This window comes from Pyrus communis, chromosome 13, assembly GCF_963583255.1.
Source record: "Pyrus communis chromosome 13, drPyrComm1.1, whole genome shotgun sequence".
Lineage (NCBI taxonomy): Eukaryota > Viridiplantae > Streptophyta > Magnoliopsida > Rosales > Rosaceae > Pyrus > Pyrus communis.
The window spans coordinates 3,644,138-3,656,285 of record NC_084815.1 but is presented as its reverse complement, the minus strand read 5'-3'; the positions used below and the strand labels follow the sequence as shown (position 1 = coordinate 3,656,285).

Here is a 12,148-nt window from a genome sequence, read left to right as displayed (position 1 = left end):
TTTAACGTTAATTCATGTGTCAACATTATAAAATATTATGCACATAAAATGACAAAGAATCTACGAAAAGTTTTACCATTTTTCTTTTTCTTTTATTTGATATCTAACTTTAAGATGGAACCATTCAATACGAATTGGGGAATCTCAAACGTGGGGCCACATTTTCTCATTACCAATCTTATTTCCGAATTTATTGAAAAAAAAAAAATTGTTTTAACAAAAAGCTGGTAATACTATTCATTTTAACGAAAAATCATATTTTTATATTAAAAATTTAATTCTGATACTATTCACTTGACTCTTTATTTTGTTCTTATCATTAAAACTCAAAGTTTTCAATCTCTTTTAATTAATTTTCTTAAAAAAAAAAAACTTCCGAGATCCGATTTACTTTCCACAAAAAAATATATAATATTTCTTATCACCCTTTGATATCTAAAGTCAGAAATATCAATCTCTCTATCGGTGGATCGAAATCGAAAACATGCAGATTTTTGTGAAAACCCTAACCGGGAAGACCATCACACTCGAGGTTGAGAGCAGCGACACCATCGACAATGTAAAAGCCAAGATCCAGGTACTCTATCTCACTCTCTCTAATTTCAGTTTTCATCTTGTATATTTATTTGCCCTGTTAAGGAACGTCCATAATTTTAGCGTTTGGATTTCTGGTCAATTGGGGTTTTTGTTTGTTAAGATTTTGTAATTTGCTTGGATTAGTATTTTGTATCAGTGTTTGTGATTGTATTAGTATACATATGTGCTTCTAGGTTTAGGATTTTGTTTTGTGAAAAGAGGAGTATTTAGGAGCTATACTATGTTGGAACAATTTTATAGCTAGGGTTAGGGTTTCTGATTTCAGCTACTGATGCACTGGGTTTTTTTGGGGTTAAAAATTATTGCTCTTGCCTCAGTTTTTCCAGCTTTATCCTTATTAGAAGGGAAATTTACAATCGAAAATTTCGCCATGCCGGCCCTTTTGGGAAATTACTGTGTAAACTAATTTCTGTGGCAGACTGGCAATCAATTCCATCCAATGGATTGAGGAGTTCTTATTTATTTGTGCTTGGTCTTCACCACCCCCCCCCCCCCCCACCAACCCAATTTCTACTCATTGATTGGTGTATTGGGTTGGTACAAAGGAATTTCAGTTTTCCAGGCTTCTTTTTGTTGCTTTACTTTTAATTTTGTCTCATAAAATGTTTCAATCCCAATTGTATGATTAAGCCGTTTATGAGATTGTTTATGTAGGGTTAGTGAAAAAAGAATATTATGACTGGAGCAGGGCAGTGAAATTTAATTTACCGATGCTACAAAGAAAATATTATTATCTAGCAAAGAACCTTTTCATCATGACAAGTTTTAGATTATTAATTATTTGTTTTCACAGAATTGTGGAAAAATGCCTTAGTCACATAGACAGATCAGTGGCAATTTTGAAGGCAATTCACATGTTAGAGTCATGATGTTTCTGTCCTTAATACGTTTCGTTTGTGCGCATTAAGGTAGTTACATTTTTTGCTATGGGATTGCATGGTAACTCAGATGTGTTTATTTTCAGGATAAGGAAGGCATCCCTCCTGATCAACAGAGATTGATTTTTGCTGGTAAGCAATTGGAAGATGGTCGAACTCTTGCAGATTATAACATCCAGAAGGAGTCAACGCTTCACCTGGTTTTGAGGCTGAGAGGAGGAACTATGATTAAGGTGAAGACTCTTACGGGGAAAGAAATTGAGATTGATATTGAACCAACTGATACCATTGACCGGATCAAGGAAAGGGTTGAGGAGAAAGAGGGAATTCCTCCAGTGCAACAAAGGTATATTTTCTTCTTGTTATAATATTCAATCCAACTAAAATAATACGTTATTGTAACTCAAGTTACTTCTGATTGATTATGTATATCTGCATCAATATTATCAAATGCTAATCGTTTGAATTCTTTTTTTCTCATGCATTGTTTCTCATATATATGATTTAACATATTGATTTTCTTCCCATGTATGAAAAAAAAAAATGATGTACTGAAATTATTACTTTTACCTTGTCCTATCTATGCTCTCTTGCTCTCAAATTGAGCAGCAAGTAATGTCCGTTCTAGCCTCCTTTTTGTCCTGTAACAATGTTGGAAGTTGTGCTGGTTCACTATTCACTTTAAAATGCTCTCGTTCTTGATTTCAGTGTTCCATGGCACTTACAGTTGATCATCTTGTGAGATTGTTCAGAATGATAGGTTCGTCATGTTATGATTGACTTTTGTTTCTATTCCTATTTGGGATGTTTTGGCTGCTTCTGCATTTTGTTTGAACTGGTTGTTTGTTGGTAGGATTCGACTAGTGTTTTGACAACAGATAGTACCCAATAATTATTGTTCTGTATATATACATCTGAAAACTTCAAAATAAAATTTGGATTTGAATTGGATTGCTTTCTAGTTTTGAAGTCTTGTATGGCTCTTAGCTAATGGGAATAATCTTATTAAGCAGCATCTGCCGCATTATTTTAGATCTGTTCATTGCACTCCAGTTAACATATTGTTTCAGCACAGGTTGAGTGGTATGCTTACTAAACAATTCAGGAAATGTTTTTCATTTTAATGCGTTTTTGGATATTTGGTCATTTTTTAAGTTCTTTAGTTTCTTTCACATGTAGTACTGGCCAATTTTTTATTTTTTATTTTTTTTTGTAGGCTTATCTATGCTGGCAAGCAGCTCGGGGACGACAAGACAGCTAAAGACTACAACATTGAAGGGGGCTCTGTTCTTCATCTGGTGCTTGCACTACGAGGTGGTAGCCTATAAATATTAGTTTTCGGTTTGGGAAAACTCTTTTGTTCAGGCATTAACGAGTCTTGATGCCTTAATAAATGAGTTGCATGTTATTTGTTGATAAATGCAAATACATGGCAGAAAGCCTGTTTTAAGTTGTTTACTCTGGACATAAGTATTTATGTTACATATATTTGCCTCTCTCTCTCTCTCTCTCTCTCTCTCTGAATTTGACATTCTTAGTTTAGGGTTTAGAACTTTAGATTTTATTCACATAATTTTTTTGGAAAATTTGGAAATGTGATGATTCTATTTTCTTTTTCAAGTCTTATAGGCTTCTATGTTCCCTCTCCCAAAGAGATATCGAAAGAAGCTTCAATTTATAGGCGTATGGAGACCCTTAACCTTGTTCCTTTACTAGTAACATGGTTGTCTTGGTTCCGTGACATCAATTGATTTAAACCTGGTTTTTCATGAATATTGAACTCGTCCACTAGATTTTAGAGCGCTCAATAATTCTCCCTTGAGTACAATAAGCTCCCCCAATAGCGAATAGTCCTTTCTTTTTTGGGGGGAACTAATAATAGAGTGCTTTGTGTGTTCAAACTCGATCACACACTCAAGAATAGGAGGCAATAATAAAGCCCCTTGTGTGTTCAAATAGAATTTTTGAGGTAAACCTTTGAAAGGTAAACCTCAAGCAACTCTTTTAGGACATCAGAGGCTAAAAATTTGCAGAATTGTAGGAATTATGAAGGATTATAAGAAGCAAGTTAGTATTAAAAGCATGTAGATTTAGTAGGGGGTTCTGTAAGCCTGCATTTGCATATCAATCAAGTAGAAGCACTTTTAGGCAAAGCACTCTTAGGAGTTGGGAAGGATCTCTTTCTGAAGAGCTGTTGAGTCCAAACCCTACAAAAAAAAAAAAAAAGGGTTCTAAAAAGAATGCGTAACAATTCCTAATCCTTGCAGATGCTCTTTTCATCTAAAATGTACTTCAGCCTATGGTGTTGTGTCGCTTGCTCCTCGACGGGCGTGCAAGGGGACTTTTTGAGGAGGTTCCCTCTCTACTCAAAGGAGACGGAATCAATAGCCCGGGACTTCTTGCTGTTGTTCTTGGAGAAAATTTGGCTTGCTCTAGAACCCGGGACTGAAGCTCCAAAGGATAGTCCCTCATGCAACCGATTCGTGGTCCAGCTCCCGTTGTCCACCTGCTTGTTAAATGCTGAGCCAACTGGTATGACTTCATTCCCTTGTGTGAATCAATCCTCTGCATGATCTTCTCCTTTGGCACTGGCTTTTCATCTTCTTCGAATTGGTCTTCTTCGAACAAGTTCAGTTTAGGGACCATGAAGTCTTCTTCTGTTAAGATTGATTCTTCAGCTGTTTCATAACCATCATCATCAGAGGCAGAATCTATGAAATATTCGCGACAGGTGATTGGTATTCCATCCTTCAAAATGTCAAACGCATCGTTCCTTTGTGGTATTTCGAGTTTGCCTATCTTTGAGCAGAATCTTTCAGGTAATCTAGACAGAATAGGGTTGGGATTTTCTGCAGAATTAGACTCCTCATTTCTTGATTCATTGCTATCTTGCCATGTGCCTTTGGTTTTTGTTGTTACGGTTTCTTTTGGTTTTCGTGGGCTAATTCGGATGTTGCTGATCTTTTTGGTGAAGCCTCCATCTTCTTCGTCAGCTGGAGTTTGCTGTAAATTGAAAGAGAATGCTTATTGATTCTTTAGTGAATATCATATAGTGCTACATAAAAAATCATCTTCCGAAATTGTAGAAGGCAATTTCTCGAACTAAAACAATCAAAGTTTGCTCGGTGTATATACCTGAACATTTGTGAGATCTACGTCGTGTTCCACAAGGAACATCATAAATTCCTGAAAGTTTTCTTCTGTGGGGAGATAATGCCCGCTGTGAGGCCAAACTGACTGTTGATATAAACCAAAAAATGAAAAGGAAGCGATAAGTATCGTGTTAAACATCGTCATAGCAGTGCATAAAGGATCGATCTTTTATATACCTTAAGAATTCCTTGTTCCACTACTAATCTTCCAGCAGAAAGTGTTGCTCCGCCTGCCAAGAAACTCGAATGTTGAAACGTCCCCTTGCTCTTCTGTCCAACATACAATGTCTTGGTTGTACTCAGCACAAATATCCACTTTGTGCCCTTAGGTTCTGATGTGTCAAGAAAGTTTCCACTCTGCTTGTACACGAACTTCCCATCCTGCACTAGAATTTCGTAAGTCTCTCGTTCGATCTGCGAAATGAAGCAACCGTTGTCAGTAATTTCGTTCTCTATGAAAGTATAGGGTTAGATTGAAACTTTGGTGAACACCGAGAAGATGAACGAAAAATCACGATGAAAGTTGAGGCTCACCGGGCCAAGATACTTGATGCATTGTGTTTGAAGCTTCGACCTAGGGCATGCTTCATGGCTGACTTCTCTTCCGTCTCCTATATCGAGCCTGCATTAAGAAATAAACTTTCGTAATCGCGAAATAGGTGCTATACAATGTTCTTGGCTGTAATCATTGTATGATGCCCCAAATTTACTTACCAGTAGAAGAAGGGTTCTTTACTTTCGCAATGGAGCCATCTGGCGTAGTAAAAGTGAAGATTGTGGCCATAGCGATGTCGAGGATCAATCTGTTAGGAGGAAGGAATACGAGTGAGAATTCAATCCGTAAAGAAAACTTAGTACATTGACTCCAAGTACGGAACTTACAGCCTCAAGCCAATGCTGCAAAGCAAGTTTACGTGCTTTTTTATCCTTCGACAAACCTTTTCCCACCTTCAAAAGAGTTGCAGCAGAAATTAGAAGCATAACTTAGCCGTACACAATGCATGGTCACACAGCTTTAAAACAGACTTACCTTTGCAGCTTTAGTTCTTGCCCGAGACCAGCGAGAAACAGCTGTCTCAGGTTTCTGAATGTCGAAAAATGATATAGAGCTCCGCTTTAGTTCAGCAAAATCGAGCACCTTCCACCTACAAAGTGAGCCACCAAAATATAAATCTAACAGCACATGAAGTAGGCATAAAAAAATGGATGGCACGGTTCTTCAAATTGCAAGCACACACGAATCAATGCATACCATCTCTGCTCCACAAGAATTGCACAATCCGCAAGCTGTCTTCTCGTGCGAAAACTCTTATAAACTTTCTGCAGCCTCAATGCAGCCTGGTCTCTGGGCTCCTTGAACGAGTTCTCGGATGTCTGCTGTTTCTCTCCAATACCGCTTTCTGCTCTAGCAGACACATTGTTTTCCACATCCCTGGAAGGTGAGTTTGCTGAAACGGCATCTAATTCCATCTCTTTAAAGCTAATTGGTTCTTCAAAGTTCATATTTCCTGAACCAGGTGACTTCATTGTAGCGGTTGGTTCCGAATCACAGCAGGTGTTGGAGCTCAATGACTGCAATGGCTTCCTCTCTTCTTCTTTCCTGAGACTAACTGGACTTACAATAACAGCTCCACAATGACTATCCAAATCATCAAAATCTGCAAGTGGGCAGGATACTGGAAACCCCATTGACCACCAAGGAGTTTAAATAAATAAATTATACCACAAATAACCAAGATCTGTAACAACAAGATCTATGGGGTCTCTATAACTGCAAAAAATGAACAAAATGTACAAAATTAGTTATGAAAATGTTCATAGTATTCACGAAAGACATCATAATTAGGAATATTATGGCTCATTTTGTTTCCAGAATTAGATTGGATAACTCAAAGAATTCAAGATATTGTGAAGGTAGAGGCGAATGATTTTCATTTTGACGAAATTAGAAGGGACTAGAAATAAATGAAACTTATCGCTTATGATAATGCTATTTGTGGCGATTAGAAAATATAAGTGTCCTTTATGAGTAATTAATCTTCTACCTTCTTGTTCCGTCCTTCAACATACCTTGAATATAGTGAGTTATACAGCTCAATGAGCACCAAACGAGCCCTTATTGTTCGAACATTTGGGAATGGAGTTCTACCATTCTATACATACATGGATGGAGACATCCATGTCCTCCCCATTCCTGCTTTTCTACAAGAAATCTAAACATTGTTCCTCAATAGTCGTTTTTGCAACCTCCATGCAAATAGCAAAAAGGAGGCTTTAAATCCAACAAAAACAACCAATTCCTCAAATGCCTTAAATGCAAGTACTAAACTATGTCACTCCCATTGCAATTTTCAAAAAACAAATTAAGAATTACTCAAGAGAGCATTTTGATACATTCAGAAAAACAAAAGGCTGGTAATTGGAGGCAAATTAAACACAAAAATAGGGAAAAAAACAACTAAAAAAGATTAAATGAAGGGTACACAATAAGTGTTTACCTTGATCAGAGACAGAATCAAAAGGAGAGATGGCACTGGTTTAAGACAAAGATTGAGGTGAGATAAACAAAGAAGGGTAGAGAGAGAGAGATGGGGAGAGAGAGAGAGAGAGAGAGAGAGAGAGAAGAAATGGGCATGCAAATGGGGGGATTGGCAGGTAATGATGAAAGAGAGAGCGGGCAATGTGGGAAGTTGAAAGTTGATAGGGTTTCTATTTTATTAAGCTAATTCAGAGCTTAATTTACCTAGTTTTTCTTCTCTGTTTCTGGCTTAACACAGCACCTCTACGTTGGCTACATACTATTCTTGCAATGCAACCTTTATATATAGAAAGCTTGGAGTTAGAGAGAGAGAGAGGGGGAGGGGGGGGGGAGTCAGCAACAATTGAAGTATGTTGTCCACACACGTGGTATTGGCCACATGAGAAAGCTCACCTACTTATGATATATTTAAGGCAAATAACATAGTCACAATTGGATTTGATCAAGAAAATGAATGGTTTCAATTATTAAATTTTTACGGTGAAAATGCATTAATCACAAGGGGCTGACAAGGTGGTGCACCACATAGGGTGGATGCAAGTATTGTCCCATGTTTAAGCACACCTTGACGTAACTAGATTGACTAGAGTACATGTGTTTTTTCTATTCATTCAAATTCAAATCTATTTTCAGTAATTTAATTAGATTAGTTTCAAGATTTCATAGGGACGACTGGTGTACCACTGCTAACCACATCCCCTTCTGCTTCTTTGGTAAACACGAAAAGGTGCACACGCCACAAGTTTTAGAGGATAATTAAGTAACTTAGGGTTTGAAACCTTTTATTATTAATAACTAAAACTAAATTCTGTTATGACATGAGTTATCATTTACCAAAAGCTAACTAATCTCAGTTTAGTAATGCAATTAGTTGTGGATGTTAAAAATTTCCACATTTCTTTTATTTGATTTTGCATGTGTGGATTTTGATTGTATTGTTAATATTAAGGGAATTTTAGTCTATATTGATGGAAGATTAGAATTAGAGATTAATAAAAATACAAAAAGAGAATTTTAGTCTATACTGACGGAAGATTAGAATTAGAGATTGATAAAAAAAAAAATAAAGATTATGGGGTTGTGTAATTTTTCATTACAATGATCTTGCAGTTGAAGCTAAAATAAATCACATATAAAAAAGAATATCATTATATCATAGTAATTTAGTAATAATGAATATCTCTGAATTTGGCTAAGTATTTGGGGTCACTTTTTGTTGGAGGGAAGCTTCTCTGGCGGTACTTCTTATTCGACAAAAGTCTTTGCTGGATTTTGAGCCGGAATATGAGATGTTTGACTCAACAAATATATTATCCTTCTCGATATGCAAAGCTGCTCCCAGTCTCTAAAATGATCTGTCGAGTTGACCAGCACATTCTTTTGGAATTTAATTTATTTTTGTACAGAGCGGATCAAAATTTCCATAACAAACCATTGTAATCATTTATCGCATTCATGTAAGTCAAACATTCATGGATAATTTTAGTTTACTTTCTCCGCTGCACGCTAATTAACCACTCTAATATTCTTTTGGTCACTTTAACCAAATCTAATCAAGCTGCAAACACGATCCATTTATGATTCATGCAATTCCTTTTGAATTGTTTATGGATACTTTTACACCTAATACATATTAACTTTTCGAATTAATTAGTTTGACACATTAGCCGTCGAAACCTTTGTCCCATCTTTTTCTTTACTCACAAAATTCGAGTGGGTGAGATGGATTATTGACGTGGTCCAATTCTGAATTCTAAGGTGTATTTGTCACATCCCGGCCCGGGACGAATCATTTTCCGGGCCCGCTTCACCACCGTAGCTTTCCAGTGGGTCACCCATCATGGGATTGCTCTAGCCCCCTTCTTGCTTAACTTCGGAGTTCCTACGAAACCCGAAGCCAGTGAGCTCCCAAAAGGCCTCGTGCTAGGTAGGGATGAGAATATACATTTAAGGATCACTCCCCTGGGCAATGTGGGATGTCACAATCCACCCCCCCTTAGGGGCCCGACGTCCTCGTCGGCACACACACAACCAGGGTTAGGCTCTAATACCAATTGTCACATCCCGGCCCGGGACGAACCACTTCCCGAGCCCGCTCCACCACCGTAGCACGATATTGTCCGCTTTGGGCTTACCATTCCCTCACGGTTTTGTTTTGGAAACTCACGAGCAACTTCCCAGTGGGTCACCCATCATGGGATTGCTCTAGCCCCCTTCTCGTTTAACTTCGGAGTTCCTACGGAACCCGAAGCCAATGAGCTCCCAAAATGCCTCGTGCTAGGTAGGGATGGAAATATACATTTAAGGATCACTCCCCTGGGCGATGTGGGATGTCACAGTATTACTGTTTTTTTTATATAATAGTGACTTGCTCTCATAATTATGGTATTTATGTACAAGCTACTACGTTTTAGATTTAAATCTAACTTGAAATAAAATAAAAAGAAAATTCCCTTTCATTAATTAATTATCTACGTAAGTCATGCATGCACATATGCATGGTAACTTCTTTGGTAATATAATATAATAAGCAACAAAAAGCACTCTACTCTCAAAAAGCGTAGTGATAGTGTGTAAGTGGTTAATCGGACACAAGAAGCTCTATGGGAAGTCCTTTGCTTAATAATTATATGTAAAACAATATGTTGAGAAATCCAACATGTCAAATATAATGTTGGATTTTATACCATGCAATTTTATTTATTTATTTGTTTTACGGTAAAAGGGAATTCATTTCATAACAAACCAAAACATAGTAATTATAGCAAGTGAAGAAGGCTTCTAAAAGGACCTCAACCGAGTAAACCCAGTGGGACAAACCCGGACCAAGGAACAAGAAGCCAACCTGCCAATTACATAATACCCCAATCCCAGACTCATCCTCAATACATTGCATTAACCATGGAGGACCCGTGTTTACCCATAATGATAAACTCCAACATTGTTTGGTGCAACATGTGTCTCAGGATGCAAATTAAAACGAGCTAATCGATTAGCGGCATTGTTTGCATCGCGAGGCACATGCTGCACCACCACCTGATTAGCCAGTAGCAAAGGCCGAATTCTCTCAACATAAACCCCCTCCGCAGCCAAGCCGACATCATCTTGAGTGAGTAGATGGATTTGCTCATGTAACTAAGTTTAAGTGAATGAGTATAAATTTAGTCCAAGTGGCGGAGATTGATTTGCTTATGTAACTAAATTTTAATTCCAGTAGCGTTATTGTTCAATAAATATTTGATACGTGTTCAAAAAGTGCACTACGTCATATGAAAAATGGTGACTACATAGTGAAACAGCAACATGAAATAATCTATTCAAATGGTGAGTACATATAACGAGATAAGTTAGAATTAAGCAGGTCAAAGATTCAATTCTCTTCTATCGTAACCTAAAAAATATTGTCAATCACGCGGATACCACACATTCATACATGATCTACATTAGCAAAATACTTCTGATCCGAGTAGCAAATACTTTAAGATGCACCTAAATGTAGGTCATTTGATTCAAGATTTGGTTGTGGAGTGGTCGATCCAACGTGTGAAACATTGTTATATTTCTCACACAGTGTAAATAAAACGTACGAGACTGCAGAAGAACACGTTAAACTGTAAAGCATTTAATTTTCCGGCAAAAGTTAAGTTTAAGCAATAAATTGTGCCATTGTTTTTTGGCTCACTTCATAAATGTAAATGGGTCACCGCCACTGTTTGACAGTGTGGTTGTGACTACCCTTCACTTGAATATTATTCTCTATTTCTTTTCTCCGTACAATTGATTTTATTTTTTCACTAATACAATAATATATTTAAATTTAATTTGTGTTAAGCCGCACAATGGAGTGAGAGTTCAAGTCCAGTAAGAATGAAGGTCTACATGAGATAGGAGTGATGATTGGAGATCAAGAGGTACTAAAAAGGGAGCACTTTCGTTATTTTGGATCTATCTTGCAAAAGAACGGATGATTGAATGGAAATTTCAACCATAGAATACAAGCTGGATAGATGAAATGGAAGAATGTATAAGATATGTAGTGCGGCCGACGTATGCCACTAATGTTTAAATGAAAATCTTATAGGACGGCAGTAAGATCACCAATGCTTTATGACACTGAATGTTGAGCAGTCAAGCATCAACACGTGCAAAAGATGAGTGTGTGGAAATGAGAATGTTTCGTTAGATGTGTAGGCATACGAAAAATGACAGGATTAAGAACAATGGTATTCGAGGTAAAGTAAGAGTGAGCTCAATTGAAGAAAAGATGAGAGAAGTTCGATTAAGGTGATTTGGACATGTAAAAATGTGAGGACAAATCTCACATCGATGATGGACAAACTATGCAACGGCCTAAAAGTAAGTCGTGCTATATTTCATATTGTCAATTGATTTTATGATGAAACCTCAACTTTTTTCACATGTTAGCAGATTTAAAAATACTCGGATTAGAAAATTCAACTAAGAAGTTATCATCTCTAAATATTTAATTTAGTGAGTGTGAAATCACGTCGCGTTTACATATTTTGCACCACGAGTAGGATTTGTTTGGATTAAGATTAGATTCGATTGTACGACCAACAGCTATAGCTGCGGGCTTTGTAGCTTTCTGCGAAAGTGCTTTCCATATTCTGACTGAATCGAATGACCACCGAAGAATCTCCGACATGTATTTTTGTTTGGATCAAGTTGTCCAACGCGTTTTGTAATTTGTAAAGCACCGACAATATACACTCTTCGCAAACAACTCACACATTCCCTAGCCCATATGTATAGTATTTGATAAACAAATCAAGAAAATTTCTTCACCACTACTTAGCATTGATTGACACGGAGATAAATAACTAAAATTAAAAATAGAAAATCTAAACAGTTGTGTAATCAAATTTAACAGTTAAAATACCTGTAACATTAAATAATATATAACATTGAAGCCACTCACAAATTATATAGTCTTGGAAAATTTCAAGAGAAAACTTGTAAAA

General features: G+C 36.9%; 2 protein-coding genes across 2 annotated transcripts; one reads left to right on the top strand and one right to left on the bottom strand.

The window, feature by feature from the left end:
- The first annotated feature begins 418 nt into the window (after nt 1-418).
- Nucleotides 419-2,976, top strand: LOC137712469 (ubiquitin-NEDD8-like protein RUB2). Its single transcript, XM_068451538.1, has 3 exons — nt 419-577; nt 1,562-1,821; nt 2,692-2,976. The coding sequence occupies exons 1-3, from the start codon at nt 485-487 to the stop codon at nt 2,801-2,803; spliced, it is 465 nt and encodes a 154-aa protein (XP_068307639.1). The 5' UTR covers nt 419-484; the 3' UTR covers nt 2,804-2,976.
- A 58-nt stretch (nt 2,977-3,034) lies between these two features.
- Nucleotides 3,035-6,335, bottom strand: LOC137712467 (IQ domain-containing protein IQM6-like). The gene is made up of 8 exons (XM_068451535.1): nt 5,880-6,335; nt 5,658-5,772; nt 5,510-5,575; nt 5,342-5,430; nt 5,162-5,249; nt 4,805-5,041; nt 4,611-4,712; nt 3,035-4,478 (listed from the first exon to the last, which is right to left on the bottom strand). Exons 1-8 carry the CDS (start codon nt 6,314-6,316, stop codon nt 3,768-3,770), a joined length of 1,845 nt encoding a protein of 614 aa, XP_068307636.1. The 5' UTR covers nt 6,317-6,335; the 3' UTR covers nt 3,035-3,767.
- Nucleotides 6,336-12,148: the final 5,813 nt, after the last annotated feature.

Coding starts and splice junctions, on each gene's coding strand:
- LOC137712467 (XM_068451535.1), bottom strand. CDS start 6,316: ATGGGGTTTCCAGTATCCTGCCCACTTGCAGATTTTGATGATTTGGAT. Junction 5,431..5,509: donor TGCAGCATTGGCTTGAGGCT/GTAAGTTCCGTA, acceptor TCCTCCTAACAG/ATTGATCCTCGACATCGCTA. Junction 5,250..5,341: donor AAAGAACCCTTCTTCTACTG/GTAAGTAAATTT, acceptor TTCTTAATGCAG/GCTCGATATAGGAGACGGAA.
- LOC137712469 (XM_068451538.1), top strand. CDS start 485: ATGCAGATTTTTGTGAAAACCCTAACCGGGAAGACCATCACACTCGAG. Junction 578..1,561: donor ATGTAAAAGCCAAGATCCAG/GTACTCTATCTC, acceptor GTTTATTTTCAG/GATAAGGAAGGCATCCCTCC. Junction 1,822..2,691: donor ATTCCTCCAGTGCAACAAAG/GTATATTTTCTT, acceptor TTTTTTTTGTAG/GCTTATCTATGCTGGCAAGC.